This window comes from Pelophylax lessonae (genome assembly GCF_965119305.1).
Source record: "Pelophylax lessonae genome assembly, chromosome: 13".
Lineage (NCBI taxonomy): Eukaryota > Metazoa > Chordata > Amphibia > Anura > Ranidae > Pelophylax > Pelophylax lessonae.
The window spans coordinates 130,174,215-130,196,408 of NC_138780.1; the positions used below are offsets into that span (position 1 = coordinate 130,174,215).

The 22,194-nt window shown below is 41.5% G+C and overlaps 1 protein-coding gene across 6 annotated transcripts in view; it reads right to left on the reverse strand.

Moving 5' to 3' along the window:
• DPF3 (double PHD fingers 3) overlaps nucleotides 1–22,194 on the reverse strand; it is a 491,728-nt gene that overhangs the window by 46,286 nt on the left and 423,248 nt on the right. For 3 of the 6 annotated variants that reach the window (XM_082275031.1, XM_082275032.1, XM_082275036.1), the window contains one exon: nucleotides 14,563–14,691. In XM_082275031.1, the coding sequence (XP_082131157.1) occupies nucleotides 14,563–14,691 (129 nt within the window). Of the gene's footprint in view, nucleotides 1–10,695; nucleotides 12,061–14,562; nucleotides 14,692–22,194 lie in introns of those variants that run through there. The other 3 variants (XM_082275034.1, XM_082275033.1, XM_082275035.1) reach the window with 2 other exon arrangements.

The window sequence follows — 22,194 nt, forward strand, 5'->3', positions numbered from 1 at the left end:
TGCCAACACCTTGGCCTCGTAGACCCAAAAGGATTCCCTTCTACTAAGCTGGCGAATATAATTACCTCCTCGCCAGTGTGGTTGGACATGTTCAATTCCCCAGAATTTCAGGGAATGAGGTTTCTTATCATGAAACATTTTAAAGTGCTTGGATACGTTGTGTGAAACCTCCCCCTTCTTTATGTTAGAGATATGTTCCCCTATCCTCACGTTTAGGGCTCTGGAGGTGCGTCCTACGTACTGGAGTCCGCACCCACATTCCATCATATAAACAACCCCAATTGTGGTACATGTTATTAGGTCTTTAATCTGGTATTCTTTACCTGTGCTATTACAAATAAAAGTTTTCTTCTTTTTGGTGTTTTTTTTAGTCTGCTGGCAAACACCACATCTGCCGCACGCATGGAATCCAGACAAGAACTGAAAAATTGTATTTTTCTTGGGTCTAGGGGGATCTATCACTCCCGGGGCCAGCCTGTCCTTCAAAATAGGAGCTCTCCTATATATGAAGCCAGGTCTCTTCGGGAGGTGGGGTCCCAAAATTCCATCTTGTTTAAGCACCCCCCAGTGCTTTCTTACAATGCGTTCAACCTGTTTATGCTGAACGTTGTAATCTAGCACTAGTTTAAAGTTGCTGTTGTTTCTATTATCATCCCTGGACGCAACAGCCTTGTTGGCTAAAAGTTCTGTTCTATTCAGATTGGATACTTGTTGTAAATCAGAAGACACTTTTTTCATATCGTACCCTTTAATTTTAAACCTGTCTACCAATATTTGGGACTGTGCTTTGAAATCTTCCTCCTTAGAACAGTTCCTCTTAATACGGATCAGCTGACCCCTCGGAATATTAAAAAGCCAATTCCTGTGGTGGCAGCTGTCCATAGACAAATACGAGTTAGGGTCAACCTACTGTTTTATTAGTAATAGATAACACCCCATCATGCATTATATTTTTATCTGAGACCAAACATTTTTATATATATTTAATAAAAAAAAAAAAAAAACATTTATTTTAATTGCCAACATTTATTATTCCAGGTTTTAGCTTATTGATGTACTTTTAATATTTTTAATATTGTTAATTATGGTATGAGATTTTGTGAATACGTGTTTTAGTTGTTTTAATGTAAACCAGAGAGGTATCTGCGCCACCACGCGATCTCCGCAATGTGCAATAGTAATTTGATCAATGCCCATACATTAAAATTGCCCCATTAGCGATATGAGCCAGTGACAGCGCCGTAAACATGCCTGGTTCGGAGGTTCCGATGTCCTGTTGTGAGCTATGAGCGGGGGGAGGGACTGAGATCTGCTGGCCAATCCACCTGAGTGTTGATGTATTTAAAGTGAGGCTTGGCACGCACTAGCCACCCCTACCGAGGAAGTCAAAGGAGCATTACGCTCGACGTAACGCGTATAGGGGGACGGAGCGTGCGTGGCCGACGCAGAGTCTCTCTCTGGTAACAGATCGCTGACATCGCTTATACAGCAGGCACGGCTGAGTGCCCAACAAATGTGAGTTGATCTGCCTTTCTCTAATAAAGCACACCCTTATTAGTAAGCAGAGAGCACTAGATTTCTTCATCTGTTTTTTATATGTCCCGGGATCCCTCGAGGTGCAATACAGTGTGGCTCTTTCCTGGAAGTCTGATCCATGATACATGTGATTGCTGGCCCGTTTGGGTCCTTTAGGAAGGTGAGAGGCTAATTCACCTGGTGGAGGGATTCACTAATTGGTGTTTACAACTTGTTTTCATCACTGGATTTTCTTCAATTGGATACGGGGACACTCTTCATATCACTTTATTGGAAGCACACACATTGCTATGTGCCTTATGAACTGGATATGATTTATTGTATTTAAAGTAATCACTTTTTTATTATATTTCTGGCGCATCACATTTTGGTAGGATTTATCATTTTTACAGTAACCGTGCATATGTATAGCACTGATTACTGTAGTAATGTCACTGGTACCGCCAAAAATGTCAGTCAAGGGTCCGATCTGTCCGCCGCAATGTCGCAGTCCCGCAAAAAAAATCGCAGATCGCCGCCATTACTCGTTAAAAAAAAACAACAAAAATGACAAAAATCTTTCCCTTAGTTAGTAAACGCAATAACTTTTGCGCAAACCAATCAAAATACGTTTATTGTGATTTTTTTTTACCAAACATAGGCAGCAGAAACCAAATTGGCCAAAAATTTAAAAAAATGTTGATTTTTACATTTTTTTGGGGGGAATTTCATATAAAAAAATGTGAAAAATATTATTTTTGCAAAATTGTCGCTCTTTTTTTGATTATAGCGCATGATCAAAAAATCGCACAGGTGATCAAATACCACCAAAAGAAAGCCTTATTTGTGGAAAAAAAAAAGGACCTCAAATTAGTTTAGGTACAGCGTCGCACGACCACGCAATTGTCCGTTAAAGTCCCTGGTCAGGAAGGGGGTAAAATCTTCCGGGGCTTAAGTGGTTACACACTTGTGCAACTTATCCTGTGACTTGGGACTGCAAAGTCGCCTGACAAGTCGTACTCCATGATTTCCAATGAGTACCATTCATATCTGTATGACTTCAAGTCGCAACAACTTCAAAGTAGTCCCTGCACTACTTTGGTCCGACTTTGATGTGTTTTGAGGTCCATAGACCTCAAGATTACACAGGTATTGCTTCAAGTCCAGTTAAAATCGCAGCAAAATTGCATCACAATCTTGCGACTTTTAGGTCGCACAAGTGTGAAATGGGCCTAACTTGACTTTGTCCACTTGAAACTTTAATTTTAGTGTTTTATTCACCTAGTACATGCAAGTGCAGACTAGTAGATAAAGACATATATTTTGTCAATGGAAAGGTCTTACAAGAAACCTGTAGAATAATAATGCTAATTTGTTTTTTAAAAGTACAACTTTCAGGGCTGTCAGCCTAATGATCAACTCCAAAGTTTTCTGATGATGCTGTCTGTATGCCTGTAATACAATGTGATGTGCTGTTGCTGACCTCTCCTTAAAAAAAAAAAATGCTCATTGCCTTGTCTTCATGCTGATCTGACTTCTGTAGTTTCAAGTCACTGATTCAGAACAAGTATGCATATCACAATTTCTGCATGTTGTGTTTGAGGAGGTGTGATTTCTTAAAGTGGGAGTAAACTCCTTTGTATGAATTTTTTCTATAGGTTTAGGAGATATTTACTTTAGATGCAGCTGGTGACGTCATTGGCGCCTGTGCTCTGCAGGAACAGCATACCCGTGCCATTCTTTCAGAGCTGTGCCGTAAACAGCAACTTCTGTGCGCATACGCTAGAATGACATCATTCCTGGTTCAGCCGTTCATATTGCCAAAGACCGTGTACCCGGAAGGAAGACTGTGTGAAGATGGAAGCCCCCTCATTGGTGAGAGCGTGCCCCTGGAGGGTTTCGTTTTCTGATAAGTCTGTCATGTGCTAGTATGCAATGCATACTAGCATATTATGACTTAAACTGCCCGGTGCCTTTTTTTTTTTTCCTTTTTGATGCGGTTTACCACAGCTTTTTTTCTGGTTACTGTTTACATTAGCTTAAAAAAAAAGAAGGAGCAATGAGTAGGAAAGTTCATAGAGCAACTATATAAATAGACAACATTGATATTTCCTTCTAAAAAAGCATATCATTAATTTTTACCTTTAAAAATAGGCTAAACAGATCACATTTCTGTTCTTAAAAACAAGATAGGATTTCACCTGATACATTTCCCATTCTAATCAATAGAAGCACATCAAAAAACACCTCAACCCTTGATGTAAAATGTGTGGCATGGAGTTGGCTTATCAACATGTGTTAACAGGTGGCATTGCATGCCTAGGCACAATGACATGTGTTTAGATGCATTCCCATCATCTTCACTGGAAAAGACATTATGCAAAATGCACCAAAACGCAAATGTGTAAACTGGCTCTATAGAGCTAAATATAGTGGTAGACTCCAATTCTATTTTTGCATCTGGGTAGCAGTGGGTAGCTTGATGGGGGCTCTCCTCTTTTTTATACCTTTTTATGGGCTGTAGATGTCACATCAAGTTGATAACGACAAACAGGGGCACAGACAATAATAGAAACTGGCAGGTTTTCTAATTCCTCTCTACCCTATTCAAAACTAAAAAATAAGTTTTGCCTTTAGTTACGCTTTAACTGGAGGGGAGTGCTTCTCTTCTTCTGAGGACCACCAGCCTGGCCCACCAGGCATGCAGGGTGAAATCCATAACAATCTAAAAGTGTGTACTCCTAAAATGTTAGAGACAACGCTACTTTGCCAATGCAGAGTGACAGTGTCTTTGCTGAAGGACCCCCCCCCCCCCCCCGGAATACTCACCCTGCCTGCACTCCGTTGCTGCTCCTTAGTCTATTTTAGCCACTCTGAAATGTGGGTGGTTGAGGGGAGTTTGATGACAATCTCTTGTTTGTTTGACAGCGCTAGGGTGAACACTATCACAAGGAGGTAGGTCATGTGCTCCCCCATACCCAAAAGTGTCACCAGTTGCAATAGAGGAAGGATCAGTGAGGGAGCACAGGTAAGGTGAAAACAAAGGGGTGAGCTCTTTTAAAGACACTGTCATTTTACCTTGCATGGGCAAGTTGACACACTTTTTTAAATCAGGCCTTTCAGCGGGGAAAAGAAGTACCTCATATAATCAAAAATGATAAAACTGAAAGAAAGCATGTGAAAACCATTAGCATTCACCTGAGAAACTTAAGAACTGCTCTTACATTTTATGTCTGATGCCTTCACAGAGGCTCTGTGATCCTCTGCACCTTTTGAATAGCTTGATAAAAATGTGTAGGTGGCTTTTTCTCGTTAACCTCATCTTAAATATTCTATCCTTATTCATGAACTTATTTATAACTGTTCTAATAATAATAGCAAGAATCTTCCATTATTGTCCTGTCCTGCACAGCATCTCTTCTTTCAGAATTTAGGAGAGGTCTGTTTTTTTCAGGGAACACAGAATACAGACACATTGTTAGATTTTCTAATGCTTTCATTTATTGATGAATCAGGTGGTGGGGGGAGCATGTTGTTTGTATTCAAGTAATGAGTTAAAGACAAATAGATTAAAAGAGAAGTATTTTTTTTTTTTTTTTTAAAGAATTATACTTACCTAGGTTGATGCAGCATCACTCTGATGCTGCATCTGTCCACCGGCACCTCTAACACTGAGAACCGAGCGATCTAACACCGCTGATCGCTTGGTTCTCACAGTTCCCCCGAGCAGAGAGCTGGCAGTCAGCAGTTTTTGGTCCCCCCCCCTTGCTCACTGGTGTGCTGGGCTGTGGAGAGAGTGGGAGTGGCCAGCTCAGGCTCTCAGCGGCTCACTGAGAGGCTGACCTGGTTTCTGGTCCAGACATGTGGGCGGATTCTGACTCCATTGTCGGGATCTTGCTCGAACTCGGACCGGCTTTGTGATATAAGCAGACAGCGTCTTCAGACCGCTGGCTGATGAAAATGGGTCACAGGAGTGCAGAACGAACTGCACTCCTGTGATAAACAGGAGACTTACAGCCAGACAAGCTTTGGTTGTACTTCTCCTTTAAGTTAGCTAAAACTTGCAGATAATTATACTTATTTAATTGAAACTGCCAATTCAGCAATCTCTAATTGTGGGTTTTTTTCTGAATGCAGCCCCTGTGAACATTTCCCTTATTTCTGTGTGGTCGACAATAAAATATATAAAAGAGCACGTTCACACCAATTGTATTGCACTGTAATGCATGTTACATGAGTTGGTGTGCTGAAAATAGCACTCTATTGTGCCTCCAAAAACAGCACACATGCGCTGTTATGTCCTGTACAGGCAGTCCCCAAGTTACAAACATGCGACTTACATACGACTTATACTTACAAACAGAGAGAGGCAACAGGAAGTGAGAGGAAATCTACCCCTAGAAAGGGAAATTCAATGTTTTAAGCTATCATGGGAAAACAATGTCTCCACTGAAGCTTTATCACCAATCTTTGTGGCCAGGACAACCCAGAATTTTCAAAATCCAATTATCACAGGGACAGAAAGTGAGCTGAAATCTTCTTAACAGGGGCACAGACAGCAAATAATATCTTACAGGGGTGTTAACCCTTCTCTATGCTATCCAAAAAAGGAAAAATTATTTTTTGGCTGGTATTGCACTAAAAAATGTACCCATTTCAACTTACAAATTCAACTTAAGAACAAACCTACAGAAACGATCTTGTTTGTAACCCAGGGACTGCCTGTAGCTGAAATGTAAAAATTGCTCTGGTCCCCGAATGGTGTCCTGATGGGAAAGCTGAATTGGTTAATGTGGAAAGACAGGGAAATGCCTTAAGTACACAGTTTATATATGTGTACTGCTTTACCTATGAAAAGATTTGTAAATCTGTACTTCCAAACTTGTGATTTACATTGTCTTAGCCTATATACAGCCATAAAGATCATTCTGCTGCGTTAGGTTAGTTTTGATTTACTGCTTCCTGGATCACCTCCCTGCCAATGTCACAAAGGCAAAAATGGCTGAATATCACAAGTGAAATATGATCGCTGAACCAGGAAATACATGCATTGTGGCTGTGCATTGTAGTATGTGTGTGTAAATAACATGACTGGCTATATAGAATTAAAACCCCATTGGCAAGTAAAACTAAAACCTATATTTATTTTAATTGTGTGGCATTAAGGAGATTTCTCTTCACTTCCTGTCCCATAGCCAAAACAGGAAAGGAGAGGAAATCCCTACAAAATGTACCTCTTGGGGCCCCCCAGGTCACCAGGTCTAGTGTCCCCACTGGAAGATTTCACCTTTTTTACTGTTCTGTGGACAACCCAAAAATTTGAGATTTTCTTTTACTTTCACTTTTACTGTTGCTGGAGCCCACAGTTTCTGATGTGAAGAGGGAATTGTGTGGTTGATGAGCTCTGTGATTGGCCCCTAGGGAGAGGGCCCTGATGTAGGGCTAACTGCTGTGATAGGGGGAGACTGACTTGAAAGTGGGACATATGTTGTAAAAGGGGCTCTGATGTGATGGGGTTACCTCTGATGTGAACTAAATTTCATCAAGGGGTTGTCCTAGGCCAGTGATGGCGAACCTTGGCACCCCGGATGTTTTGGAACTACATTTCCAATGATGCTCAACTACACTGCAGAGTATATGAGCATCATGGGAAATGTAGTTCCAAAACATCTGGGATGCCAAGGTTTGCCATCACTGTCCTAGGCTCAGGTTTTACATTGATAAGTAACATTTAAGTTTTTTGCACTTTAGACTGGAATGCCTCAAAATTTTGCATACTTTTAAAGGGTGATATGATTGAAAAATGCTATGCTATAGATATAGAAGGTATGTTGAAATGATTTTACATGCATAGAACATGCAAGATCAAATGTCTTCTCTAGGGCCACTGATTTGTTAGATTAGAAGCCAACAACTGGTAAGTCAGCTTGCTCCTCTGACAGAATTTGACATTTCCTACATAGGTACATTAATTACTAATGCAGACCTGGAAGAGGGATAGGCTTGACAGATCTAGGCTACTATAGATCTATCCATCTAGCCAATGATCCATCTATGCTTGAGCTAAACTTGTGGGTCATAGGCTGCATGTTTTAACTCCATGTTGGCAAACATTATTTTTCCAACCATTAACCTCCAGAAGGTTTTACCCCCTTCATGATCCAGCAATTTGCTTGATCATGCAACACTGTACGCAAATGAAATTGATATTTTTTTTTAAATATTTTCTTTTTTGCTATATAAACGAAAAAAAGACTGAAAATTTTTAAAATTAAACATTTCTGTTTGGTTTGTGTGGAAGTTATAACGTCTATAAACTATGGCAGGGCTCAAAATTTAAAGTCCTGAGCTACTAGCCAGGCCTTCAGAGTTACTCGCCACCAGTTGCCCCACCCAACTCCTACCCTGGCCTGCCCCTAATTTCACCCCTAAACACGCCCTCATAAAATTACACTGTTAAATGTTTTTGCATAAATGCAGAAGTTATAAAAATAAATATTAATAACAATGTTTTTAGTGCCCATCAGTCCTGCCTCATCAGTGCCCATCAAGGGTCTGGAGGGTGGGGGCTGAAGAGCACTGGAGGGGGGGCTGAAGAGCACTGGGGAGGGCTGGAGGGTGGGGGCTGAAGAGCACTGGGGAGGGCTGAAGAGCACTGGGGGGGGGCTGAAGAGCACTGAGGGGCTGGAGGGGGGGCTGAAGAGCACTGGGGAGGGCTGGAGGGGGGGGCTGAAGAGCACTGGGGAGGGCTGGAGGGGGGGGCTGACTGAAGAGCACTAGGGGGGGCTGAAGAGCACTGAGGGGCTTGAGGGGGGCTGAAGAGCACTGGGGAGGGCTGGAGGGGAGGCTGAAGAGCACTGGGGAGGGCTGGAGGGGGGGGGCTGAAGAGCACTGGGGAGGGCTGAAGAGCACTGGGGAGGGCTGAAGAGCACTGGGGGGGGCTGAAGAGCACTGAGGGGCTGGAGGGGGGGGGCTGAAGAGCACTGGGGAGGGCTGGAGGGGGGGCTGAAGAGCACTGGGGAGGGCTGGAGGGGGCGGCTGAAGAGCACTGAGCGGCTGGAGGGGGGGGGGCTGAAGAGCACTGGGGAGGGCTGGAGGGGGGCTGAAGAGCACTGAGGGGTTGGAGGGGGGCTAAAGAGCACTGGTGAGGGCTGAAGAGCACTGGGGAGGGCTGGAGGAGGGGGGGGGGGCTGAAGAGCATTGGGGGGCTGAAGAGGGGGGCTGTACAGCACTAGTGGGGCCAGCAAAAAAAAAAGAAGTTGGATAGGAGGGGGATGGGGCGGCTGCATATAGAGGAATGAATCTTTGCATATCAATTCCTCTATATGCAGCTGCCCCACCGCTCCTTCTATGCAGTCACACAGGGAGGCAGCGGCTGCTCAATCTTCTGGCACTAACCTTCCCCCGGGAGCAGAGCAGCGCAGACGGAGGGAGCAAGCTGCCTTAAGTGGAAGAGATGATCTGCGCGAGATAACCCCTATGCCAGTGTCAGAGCGCGGATCATCCAACTGTAACAGCTTGTAATTGCCAGGCGCTCGCTGACACACACACAGTCCCGCCTCCTAGCCCGGCTTCTTTGATAGACATCACACGTCCTGGTTGGCCAGGTGTTCTGTCCATCAAAGAAGCCGGGCTAGGAGCCGGGACTGTGTGTGTCAGCGAGCGCCCGGCATTTACAAGCGGTTACAATTGGATGATCTGCGCTCTGACATTATTCAGTCCGCCGGCTGGCCGGCTTTCCTCTCCTCTTGCTCCCGGTGCTCGCCCTACATAATTTTCCACTCGCAAAATGCGAGCAGGCCAGTGGAAAATTTGAGGGCTGAACTATGGTATATATATATTTGAAAATTCATCAATTCTGATGTCCTGTCTCATTTCTTGAGGCTCTTAAAATGCCAGGACAGTACAAATACCCCCCTCAAATAACCCCTTTTTGGAAAGTAGAGGTATTTAGTAAGAGGCAACGTGAGCTTTTAGAAGTTGTAATTTATTGCCACAATTGTTTGGAAAATAAAGAAATTAATTTTTTTGTTTTTTACATACTGTCACAGGTACAGTGCAGCATCATCATATGACTGGAGTGCCAGTGATCAGAGAAATACTAACTGGTGACAGTATGTTAAAAAAAACTTTTATCTTTACTATTTTTTTTTTTTAGAAACTATTATCAGAGTAGTTCAGTGACACTGTATTACTCTTGAGGGGATGATCAGGGACTTATTTTTTTTTACACTTTGCTGTTACAGTGATAATCACATCAATGGTTTGAACTGTCATGAATGGGTTACATTCATAACTGTGATTACTATTGTGATGCTGTGATTGGCCCAGGTACAAGGTGATAGCTGTGGACCAATCACAGCATGATAATACTAAGCACAGCTGTTATGATTGAAACCCATATATAACAGTTGTGTTTACATTGTGATCATGGGACACCCGGCCACTCAAAGCGTACTGGGAGCTGCAATCTGCGGTGTCTAGTGAAACACAGCGGTCGTAGGTGTGGCGCACTGCACGCTCCAGGGACTGTGCCAGTGCACATGTGGCAGGCGACGTAAAGGTACGTCACCTGGCCTGTAGCTGCTGCTCGCCCGCAGTAAAACTACCGTGGGTAGGTGGGAAGTGGTTAATGCAAAATTGAAACTTTTTTCCAGAATGTCAATTGCTATAATTTATGTAATGTTTGACCTTGTTCATGTTTTGAGGGTCACAAACGACATTACAATACAGTAGTCTCAATCTGTTTATTATTCATGAATAAACACAGACATTTCACAGTAAAAGTATTATGGCATAACTAAGGCTACTGTACTTATTTTGGACTGTGGGTAAGGTATAATGAGCAATCAGTAAAACAAATATTATCTTTAGTTAGGTTTAAAAAATAAGGGTTTTTCATATCTCACATTTAGCAATAGACACAATTTGCTCCATTTATCAGCATGCCTAAAATGTAGCACTCTCTATTGCATATTAGCAACCATAATGATTCCAAATTTTGGTTACTGTAATGCAAACTAGACAATTCTTATTTCATGCACTTTGATAAATAAGATCCCACTGTGAACTAGATTGGGGAGAACTGGACTACCGAACTGTCACGGGTGAACCTGAAAGAATAGAGTCAACAGTGGTTCTGAAGGAGGAGATTCAACTCTTATATAATCAGTTAGTGGGGATACAATAAGGATCTCTTTCTATATCTGATTAAGTATGTCATTGTATACATGTTTTCTTCTTTTTACCCTGGAGTTCTACTGACCATTTTTGCTTCTTTTCTTAGTTGGGAACAGCAGGTGGTGGGACAAGGATGTAAGTTGCTAATATGGCCTGTTCTGTAGATTCCAATATGTATTGGGGTGAAAGGACAATAGAAACATAATCCAGAAGGAAATATATTTTATGTGTAAGGAGCAGCTTTGTAGTTTATCTGCAGACAGTCTTAAAAGTCATTAACATAAATTATTTTAATCCCTTATTTTATTTTTTGTTGTTTTTTCCACTTTAAAAGCATGATGTATAAATAGAGTTAATGAAACTGAAATGGCTCATCAAGTTATGGAGCAGTATGATGAGAATGAAACGTGCTGGTAGCGTACCTTAACTTATCCTGCTGCAGTTCAGCCTGATTTCAGCTCAGCAGGTTTGATGATAGTTTGGTCTCATTTCCGTTGCCCTGTAGACCATTAACGGGTGCTGCTTTGGTATCTTCTAGTAGGTGGTATTAAATAAGAAGACAAAAAGGTGCCTTTTAGACATCAGGAAGTCCTTTCAGCCACAAAAATAAATAGCATATATAAACCATTGAAGAAGGAAAAGCAAGATTGAGGTATTTATCCCATTTGCTCTTTTATTCTTGTTCTCTACCTAAAGACCTTCTGACCTTATGCAGAAGATCTGGTGGAGGTAAGTAAGGAGAAACTTGCTCCTTGTACACAGCAGTGTTCTCTTTAAAGTCAGGCTGGTTCCTCACAATGGGTGCAAAATCTAGTTGTAGAAACCTTCATTTTATCACAAGTCTTTTCTCAGTGAGGTAATTAGGGTCAAGACAGAATTTAAGTAGACTTCCAGTGTTTTGCTGCCTTCTATTTTTGTTGTAACATGTAGGTACCAGTATTCTGGAAATCCAGTTGTCAATCACAAGTGGCCCTTAAGCCAGCTGAGGGTTGCTAATACTGGAAATTCTTCTTATTGCAAAGGAGGGAAAAATTGAAAGCCACGGTTTTCATTTTAAACAAGCTTGGGAAAAAAATTAAAACATCCAGTTGTGCTTTGTAAATGCAGAAGAAATACTGGGAGTAGGGCAAAATTAAATGACAAAAATGAACAAGGTTGGAAGGAGATGGGTTGATCCAGATAACTTTCTTTAGCAGGCTCCCCGATCCTCAGCAGTAGGGGAGTTTTTGGCTTGGACAGAGGAAGGCTCCTCCCAGTCATCCTCCTCAAAGCCATGAAACGTAGAAGTGTCGCTTTCTGAAGTGGAACCGAATAAGTCCTCTGCGTTGTTCATCTCCTCCTTCCTGCCTTCTCTTCCCAAATGAGCTGACATGTATGATGAATATATCAGCACAAAGGTTAAGTAACATACATTCAAATATCAATGCATATTTACTAGCACAGCCACACCAAGACAAAATCAAATGCAAAAAAAGGCATTCATAGTCAAAGGTTAAAGCGAATCAACCATATATACAGATTGGCAGCAAAAGGGTTATTAAATTAAATTTACTTTAAAAGAACGCCAAGCACACTACTTTAGGTATTGAACTGTTTGTAAACTGCTCATGGACGATTAAGTTACTATTGGGTGTACCAACATGGAAGTATTTCCTTAACTATAAGCAAACATTGCTATAATAGTGAACAAAAGACACTATCCCGACACTATGCATTTTGCATCAGTTTAACAGCAAATGGTAACTAAACACACCAAAGCTTAGAGGCATACATACAGTAATATTCTTGTTGAAAACCATCCACTGTTACTTATAGATGCATGGCAGCTGTACAAGCACTACTATGATATTGCAAAAATGTCTAAAATAGTATAAACTGTGTGCCAACTCTTTGCAAGCTCTGTCAGTTGCACTCATTCCTGTTCAATTTCTTTGAATGATTTTACCAAAACAAAAAACCTTTCTGCGTAAAATAAGGTTATGTGGATTTCACAATTTTTGCACATATATTTTGTCTCTATTTTGTTCAAAAATACCACCTACTTTTCTAAACAGATAGTTTTAATGCATACATCACAGAACTAGGTTTTCCATCATTTTAATTTTGAAACGTGTAAATAAATGTATTGCTATAAACTGGCATTTAGGGTATGGAAGAATGCGTTCTAGATCATTATTCCTCTTGCATAACGATTTACAATGGTAAATGCTTAGACACCCTTTTTTCACAATGGTAAGGGAAATAAAGATAAAAAAAATGTGCCAAATATTTAACGTGTATGATCTGTGAATATAAAGCTGACTGCACATTGCAGATGGCTGTATTTTTTTTGTCACTCATATTTATACTCCAGAGTTACTATTAACCACTATAATAGGATCACAATAGGACTGAAAAGAATAAACGGGCTGATATATATCAGGCTGATACAATGGATTTTTTAATATAATGCCAGGGATAAATGTTCAGATGTTTACAGTTGGTCATTTGAGAGGATTTCATGATCGGACTGTAAAAATGTTTTATGTAAAAAGATGTTGCCAAAATAGGTGCAGCAAATAATACCTAAATTATCAAATGATTTGCTTTAATTAACATCTTGGCAATGCATTAATAAATGGAACACATCAAGGTGTGATAATTTAATTCCCAGAATGCCCACGATATAGCACTATGGTGGTGAATCACAGCTATTCGTACTTCAGCATGTTCTAACTTGCACTCGGCAGGGTCACAGACCAGTTTTTATGGAGTAGTAGAAGTCAGATCACGTGTGTGCATTGTGCTGTTGGTTGAAAATGAGTGACCAGAATCTAGAGCAGCGGATTAACATCACATTTTGGGTGAAAATTGGCAAAAGTGCGAGTGCAACTTTAGCTTATGATGAACATTCCATGACGAAATAAAGTATTTTTGAATGGTATAGGCAGTTTAGAAAGGGTGGGAAAATGTTGATGATATTGCAAGAAGTGGACAGCCAAAAACGCAAAGAACAGAAGCAAATGTGGACAGAGTTCACTATGAGTTCATAGAACATGGTACAACTATCAACCTGCATTGTTACTTGGAAATTCTGAAAAGTTTATGGAAATCTGTTTGGAGGAAAAGACTAGAATTCTGGCCTGATAAGTTAATTCTCCACCACGACAATGCTCCTGCACATGATTGGCTAAGTGTTTGCAAGTCCCTGACCAAGGAATCTATTCTGAAACTTTAACCACCACCTTATTTTGCAGACTAAGCAGCCTGCAACTTCTGGCTGCTTCCAAAATTAAATAATGCCTTAAAAGGACACAGATTTGATGACATTCCGGATATACAACATGGCGCGACAATGATACTGCGCAGCTTTCTGGAAAACAAATTCCAGGATTGTTTCTGGCACTGGCACAGTCATCTAGAAAAGTGCATCGCGTCATAATGGAACTACTTTGAAGGTGATAATGGCCAGTAGTGTATAAGTAAGCAAACATTTTTTTATTTTACAGTCTATTCTGGGAATTTAAATTGTCACACCTTGTACATCTGTGCTTCTTTTGTTTGGAAAAAGAGCCTCCCTTGTGTATGTTGTGTTTTTCTGTAGTTTTTGTTGTGTCTTATCAAAATGATTCCTATATTACTAATCAGATTCACTCTAAACACTAACCTTACATGGGGAAAATGTTCTATTTTAGCTTTGGCCCTCTGGCAACCCTAGGTTTGCAGGTCTCTGTAATATTTGCTTTGCATCTCTTTAGACCTAAAACAGCCTGGCCAAACAACTTTTTAGTTCTTTTGTACATTTAATGCATTCACTTGTCTTCAAGTGCAGGCATAATTCCATGCATTGCAAATCTTTTGGAAGAGACTCAGAGCAGAATGACCTACCAGAGCGTCCACAGTCGGCACAGGATACAAGCTCTTCAGGTTGTCCGCTCTTCTTGTTCATGGTTGAGTCTCCGAGGCAAAAGTCACAGTAGTTGTTTGAAAGAATAGCACCATCTGATCCTTTCCGAGCTGGGAAAAATACATTTATGATGAACACCATCTCTGCCCTTAAGACTAGAACCATATTTATGTTTTTGCAGATGGACTTTCCAATGAATTCAATGGAAAAGCATGCCAACTTGTAATGCAATATGCGTTTAAAACATGCATTGACACATTTTTTTATTGCTTACAAATGAAACACTGTATCAACAGGTAAACTTGATATGTATACTTAAATGTTTATACACAATCATTTTCCAGTTAGATTTTGGGCCTGTGACATTGGGCTTATGTTTCTCAATTTGAGATGCTTTTGAGATTATGCATACTTCACTGACAGATGCATTTGGCCTGCAGTTGACTGCCTTCTGTCCCACGTTTGACCTGCTTCAAGTGGTGTTTGTATTTGTACAGACTTGTCTAGGAATGCAAAACTTGTCTGTTGCAAACAAGAGCCTGTGAACACAAGTCCTAATTCTGCATGTTTCTCCTCCATCTGTTGTCCGGACAGCATAAGTTTGCTTGTCAAATAGTCTTTTCTGTGCACCCATAGACAGACATAAGACACCAAGACATGCTCTGTCTTTCTTATCCAAGGAAAGGTGCATTTCTATGGACGCAACAGGAACTTAGTCATGATCCTCTATCCCAAGTGAACGACCTGGCAGATAACCTTTTGTTCCAAGAAATCCATGATGTTCCATGGTGGCGATTTTTTTATTTTTTTTTTTCTAAGCAGGTTTTGTGGTGTAAGATACTGGTGTAACTTTCATAGCCTGTTTTTTAACATTCTTTTTTATTTCAGCTGTTATACTTTTGGCCCTAGGTATGAAATATTTTATAGATCACTGTTAAACCCTGACAAATGGTTAGTTTTTAAACTGAAACAATGCCTAACAGTTATAATTTGGTTCTAATGGATCGAGCTTGCCATGCTATCATGTAGCTAATATAACAATACATATTTACTGAATACAATCTCCAAACTAAGGGAAAAGTACAAAAATACTGGGTTTGAAATATTACATTTTTTTATAGGCTAAAGCTACATGCACGCCATTAAACGCATTTTAAGGTATAGAAATGCACTTGGAAGCTTTAGGGGCCTATATATATATATATATATATATATATATATATATATATATATATCAATCCTTAAGGAAGGGAAAGACCCAGCATTGTGCTCCAGCTTGAAGTCCAATATCATTAATAAATGAAGATATTAAATTATACGCAAAAATTTTGGCTGAGAGACTGAAGCGCTACATGTCAGAGAGGGTAGAGAAAGATCAAGCTGGTTTCGTCCCTTGTAGGGAAGCAAGATGCACTGTATCAAACTACCCTCCTAATCACAGACTTAAGAACATCAGGAAACTAGTGTTTTTTTCTGTAAATCGATGTCAAAAAGGCTTTTGACAGGTTAGACTGGGATTTTATGCTTTCAACATAACATCTTGAGTTAGGCCCACGTATGCATAAATGGACAGAGGCCCTATATTCTAGATCAGCCACTCAAGTACGAGTAAATGGGACCCTGTCGTGGCCATTTGCTCTCAATAATAGAATGTGACAGGGATGCCCACTCTCCCCATCGTTATTTGTGTTGTATCGGGAATCCTTCCTATTGACGATCTGGGCAAATCAAGAGATACAGGGCATAGAAATGGCTGGGCAAGAACATAAGGTATCTGTATATGCAGATGACATTATGTGCTATGTATCTAATCCAAGACATACACTGCCTAGTATTCTACTGCAATTGAAAAGATGTGGGGAAATCTGAAACGTAAAGGTTAATGTGAATAAATCTGAAATATTAAACATTTCTGTTCTCCAAGGGGAGCTTAGGGCCCTTCTGTATCCATTTGAATGGGAACAGGACTTAAAATAGCTGGGTTTAAATTGATCTGTTTCCGTAACAGACCTAAATCAAGATAATTAACTACCCCTCCTTAAAAGAATTAATCTGTTTTCCAGGCCCTCCTGATCAATAAAACTGGGGCTTATTTTAAAACCCTCAGGTCATTATTAAAGATATTTATCCAGAGATCCCCATGTGCCCTATAATATGTGTGACAGACTCATCTGGAACAGAGGCTTTTGAAGGAGAATGCAGGAAGCATCCCACAGCTTGCCACCAAATGTGACAGAACCGACCCACACTAAGCTTGAATGCTTTCGTCAGTATACTGCTTCCTCTAGTCTGAACATAGATATCAGATATTTTAGCCGCATAATATACAAGACTAACCGACAAAAAGCTTGTATGAGATCTGGAACTGTTTATTGAACAAACTCACACAGAATATATATCCCACAGGAGGACATCCCACTCATGAACATTTTACCCTAACAATACAAACTGCACACAGGAATATAATTACTAAAGCTAAACAACAACCACATGAACAATAACCCTGATATTTACCCAAAACATCACACAATGGTTTAGATAATGAGGTACAGCTGACTCACGGCTAATCCCATCATAGAGGATCCTCCAAGAGTTAATCAAATTAGCCACCAGACAGAAACAATAGGTGAAAAGGAATCCACACCTAGACAATGCTTTGATTAATCAGGATCTCATTTCAGGTCATTCTTACCTGGCATCGAGCTCATAAAGTGCAATACACAATATTACAAATGTAAACCCAACCCCTAGCAGACAATAGGTGAGGTATTTAGGGCAATTAACAATGGGTGAAAGACAGGTTGCTTGAGTTGATGAGATTACCATCTGCTATGAGTCTGACTATGTGGAGCAGTCCTTTATTGTTAATGTGCCATCTAGGCCTTTAACATGGGTCCCGGGCATGGACCCCCAGAGTCTGGGTGTCTTTGGGAGATATGGACTTGAATCCAAAGTAACATTACTCCAAGGGTCCCCCCAGCATACACCTCACAAAATATACTGTTCCCTTAGAAGCCAGGACCCATAGTCAGCAGGCAAGAAGCTAGCCTGCAGTCCCCTCCAAAAGCCGCTGTCCCAGGTGAGTCTATCACAATATGTTTGTCAGATCTAAGTCAACTAGGGGATTGTCCCTACCAGACCTTGAGAATTATCATAAATTAACAGTTCTGGTTAGAATAATCGACAGGATGCATAATGCCCCTTTTAAAAATGGGTAAGATTAGAGAAACACCTTCATGCCAGACTATCTGGTTGCCATGGCAGCACAGAGGCCTGTCTAAGGATATCCCCATCACAGCAGAAACCTTAAAGTGATTGAAAAATCGTTTTTTTTTTTTAACCACTTGCCGCCCGCCCACCATCAAATGACGGCGGGACGGTGCGGCCATTGTTCTGGGCGGACGTCAAATGACGTCCACCCATTCAGGCAGGGCAGGCGCGCCGCCCTGCACTGCCGGTGTGTCCCCGGGACACAGCCCATCACCGGCAGGGGGGAAACAGCCAATGGGCGTGGCTGTTTCTCACGTGATCGGCTGTGTTTCAATCACACAGCCGATCACAATGGGAAAGCCCAGAAGATGACCGTGCATGCGCGATCGGGAGCGCGCAGCGCGGTCATGTCGGTGACTCTGTGTTCCCTAGGAACACAGCTAGTCACCGGCAGTAGTAAACAGTCACTGACAGTGACTGTTTACTATGTGATCGGCTGTGAATCCATTCACAGCCGATCACAAAATGTAAACACAGAGCAGTAACTCACTGTTACTAGCTCTTCTCCCCTCACACAGTTTCCAGTGTGAAAAGAGCAGAGCCAGAAACAGTGAGTTACTGCTCTGTGTACCTGTCAGAATGTTAAAGCACACCAGTAAAGGTCCCCAAACAGTCCTCAGCCACCCCCAATTGCACCTGTCACCCAACAGTCACCTCATCAGTGCCCAGAAATTGCCACCCATAAGGCTACATTCACATGTGAGCGTAGCGATTGCGGGCAGAATCACCGCGATTCTGCCCACAATCCGGAAATCATTGCAAATCTCGGGGCGCCTGTGCGTTGCCCGTGATTTGCAATAGACCCCCAAACGCTATGCGATGTTGCCGCGATTTCCGCTTCTGCCTGCCAAATCACGGTAAAATCACGCAAACAACGCATGACTCCCAAAAAAAGGTACAAGAGTTTCTTTGGGGCGTCATGCGTTGTTTTGTTACCTCGATTCGGCAGGCGGAAATCGCGGCAACATCACACAGCGTTTGGGGTGCTATTGCAAATAACGGGAGACGCACAGGCGTCCCGCTATTTGCAATGATTTCCGGATCTCGGGCAGAAGCGTGGTGATTCTGTGAACGTAGCCTAAAGTGCACCTGTCACCAGAGACTGCCATCAGTACCGCCGTGCACCATCGCCTGTCACCTGTCACCCATCGGTGACCATCGCCCGTCACCTGTCACCCCATCAGTCATCATCACTTGTCAACCCATCAGTGATCGTCATCTGTCACCCCATCAATCATCGTCACTTGTCACCCCATCAGTGATCATCATCTGTCACCCCATCAATCATCGTCACCTGTCACCCCATCAGTGATCGTCATCTGTCACCCCATCAATCATCGTCACCTGTCACCCCATCAATCATCGTCACCTGTCACCCCATCAGTCATCGTCACCTGTCACCCCATCAGTCATCGTCATCTGTCACCCCATCAGTCATCGTCACCTGTCACCCCATCAGTCATCGTCACCTGTCACCCCATCAGTCATCGTCACCTGTTACCCCATCAGTCATCATCACCTGTCACCCCATCAGTCATCATCATCTGTCAACCCATCAGTCATCGTCATCTGTCACCCCATCAGTGACCGTCACCTGCCACCTATCAGTCACCTGCCACCCATCAGTGATCATCCGCAGTCAACCGTCACCCGTCGCACAGCCCATCACAATAAAGAGGACCTGTCATGCCTATTTCTATTACAAGGGATGTTTACATTCCTTGTAATAGGAATAAAAATGATCAAAACATTTTTTTTCTAAAACTGTGTAAAAATAAAAAAATAATAAATAAAATAAATAGGAAAAAAAAAATTAAAGCGCCCTGTCCCCGTTAGCTCGCACGCAGAAGCGAACGCATACACAAGTCCCGCCCACATATGTAAACGGTGTTCAAACCATACATGTGAGGTATCGCCATGATCGTTAGAGCGAGAGAAATATTTTGAGCCCTAGACCTCCTCTGTAACTCTAAGCTGGTAACCTGTAAAATTTTTTAAATTGTTGCCTATGGGGATTTTTAAGTACCAATGTTTGGCGCCATTCTGTGAGCGTGCGCAATTTTGAAAGATGAGATGTTGGGTATCTAATTACTCGGCGTAACATTATCTTTCACATTATGGAAAAAATTGGGCTAAATTTACTGTTTTCTTATTTTAAAATTCAAAAAAGTGCATTTTTTTCAAAAAAATTTCATTTGGAAGACTGCTGCGCAAATATGGTGTGATAAAAAATATTGCAACTATCTCCATTTTATTCTCTAGGGTCTCTGCTAAAAATATATATATAATGTTTGGGGGTTCTAAGTAGTTTTCTAGCAAAAAAAATGATTTTAGCTTGTAACCACCAAGTGTCAAAAATAGGCCCAGTCTTAAAGTGAATAAATGGACAACTTTGTGTAAAGTGCTACTTGGATGTTAGGCCTCTGTATGTGGCTAGGCTGTGTAAAAGTGTTACACATGTGGTATCGCCATACTCAGGAGGAATAGCAGAATGTATTTTGTTGTGCAATTTTTGCTATGTACATGCTATGTGTTGGAAATATTTCATAAATGGACAACTTTGTGCAAAAAAAATGCATTTTCATTTTCTTTCTACAGTTTCCAAAAACTTGTGGAAAAAAATGACACGTTCAAAAGACTCATTATGCCTCAAAAATTATTCGTTGGGGTGTTTGCTTTCCAAAATGGGGTCCTCTTATGGGGATTTCCATTGTCCTGGTGCTCCAGGGCCTTCAAAAGTGCGATAGGTTGTCAGAAAATTATATGTGTAATTTATGCTCCTGGAATGCCGGACGGTGCTACTTGGATGTTAGGCCTCTGTATGTGGTCAGGCTGTGAAAAAGTCTCACACATGTGGTATCGCCATACTCAGGAGGAGTAGTAGAATGTGTTTTGGGGTGTAGTTTCAAGTATACTAATGCTGTGTGAGAGAAATAACCTGTTAATACGTCAATTTGTAAAAAAAAAAAAATCTTCATTTTGCAAAGACTTGTGGGAAAAAATTACAACTTCAAAAAACTCACCATGCCCCTTATTAAATACCTTGGAATGTCTACTTTCCAAAAAGGGGTAATTTGGGGGGTATTTGTACTTTCCTGACGTTTTAGTGTCTCAAGAAATGAGATAGGCCTTCAGTACATCAGGTGTGATCAAGTGTGATAAATTTTCAATGATTAGCGGCATAACTTGTGGACTCTATAACTTTCACAAAGACCAAATAATATACACTTATTTGGGTTATTTTTACCAAAGATAAGTAGCAGTATAAATTTTGGCCAAAATTTGTGAAGAAAAATGACTAATTTGCGAAATTTTATGACAAAAACAAAGAAAAATGTGTTTTTTCACAATATTTTCAGTCTTTTTTTATTTATAGCACAAAAAAATAAAAAAAAACAGTAGTGATTAAATACCATCAAAAGAAAGCTCTATTTGTGTGAAAAAAAGGACACAAATTTTTTATGGGTACAGTGTTGCATGACTAATTGTCATTCAAAGTGTGAGAGCGCTGAAAGCTGAAAATCGGTCTGGGCAGGAAGGGGGTGAAAGTGCACTGTAGGCAAGTGGTTAAATAACATACCTTATACTTGCCTGCCCTGTGCAGTGGCTTTGCACAGGGCAGCCTGGATCCTCCTCTTCTCGGGTCCCTTTTTGCTGCTCCTAGCCACTCCTTCCTGTCGAGTGCCCCCACAGCAAGCAGCTTGCTAGGGGGGCCCCCCGAACCGAGCTGCAGCTCCGTGTGTCCATTCAGACACAGAGCTGTGGTTCAGCCCCGCTCCCTCTCTCTCCTGATTGGCTAACTGCCTATGACTGACAGCCATGGGAGCCAATGGCCCAACGACTGTGTCTCAGCCAATCAGGAGGGAAAAATCCTGGATGGCCGAGGGACTTGTGGACATTGCTGGACAGAGATGGGGCTCAGGTAAGTATTAGGGGTGCTGGGGAGGCTGCTTCACACAGCTTTTTATCTTAATGCATAGAATGCATTAGGATAAAAAAACCTTCTGCCTTTACAACTCCTTTAAGAGTCTGTGACAACCTTTATAAAAGTATAAAATGGCAGTAAAATAGTTCCTTAATGCCTCTTTCAGGTACAAACTATTTCCTGCCGGGGAAAGAGAATACAAACTATTTAAACTGGATAACTTCAGATTGTTTGAGATTAAGGGATGTTCTGAATGGGAAGGTCCTTTGCTTACTATCAGAATTAGGAGGCCAGTATGGTTCTTCACCTTGGGACGCCTGGAGATTTAGGCAACTTCAGTATTTAGTGGACTCCCTGCCAAAACCCCTTTGTTGAATCCGAGAGTTTAATCCATTGGAAAAACCTAAAGACTGGGGGG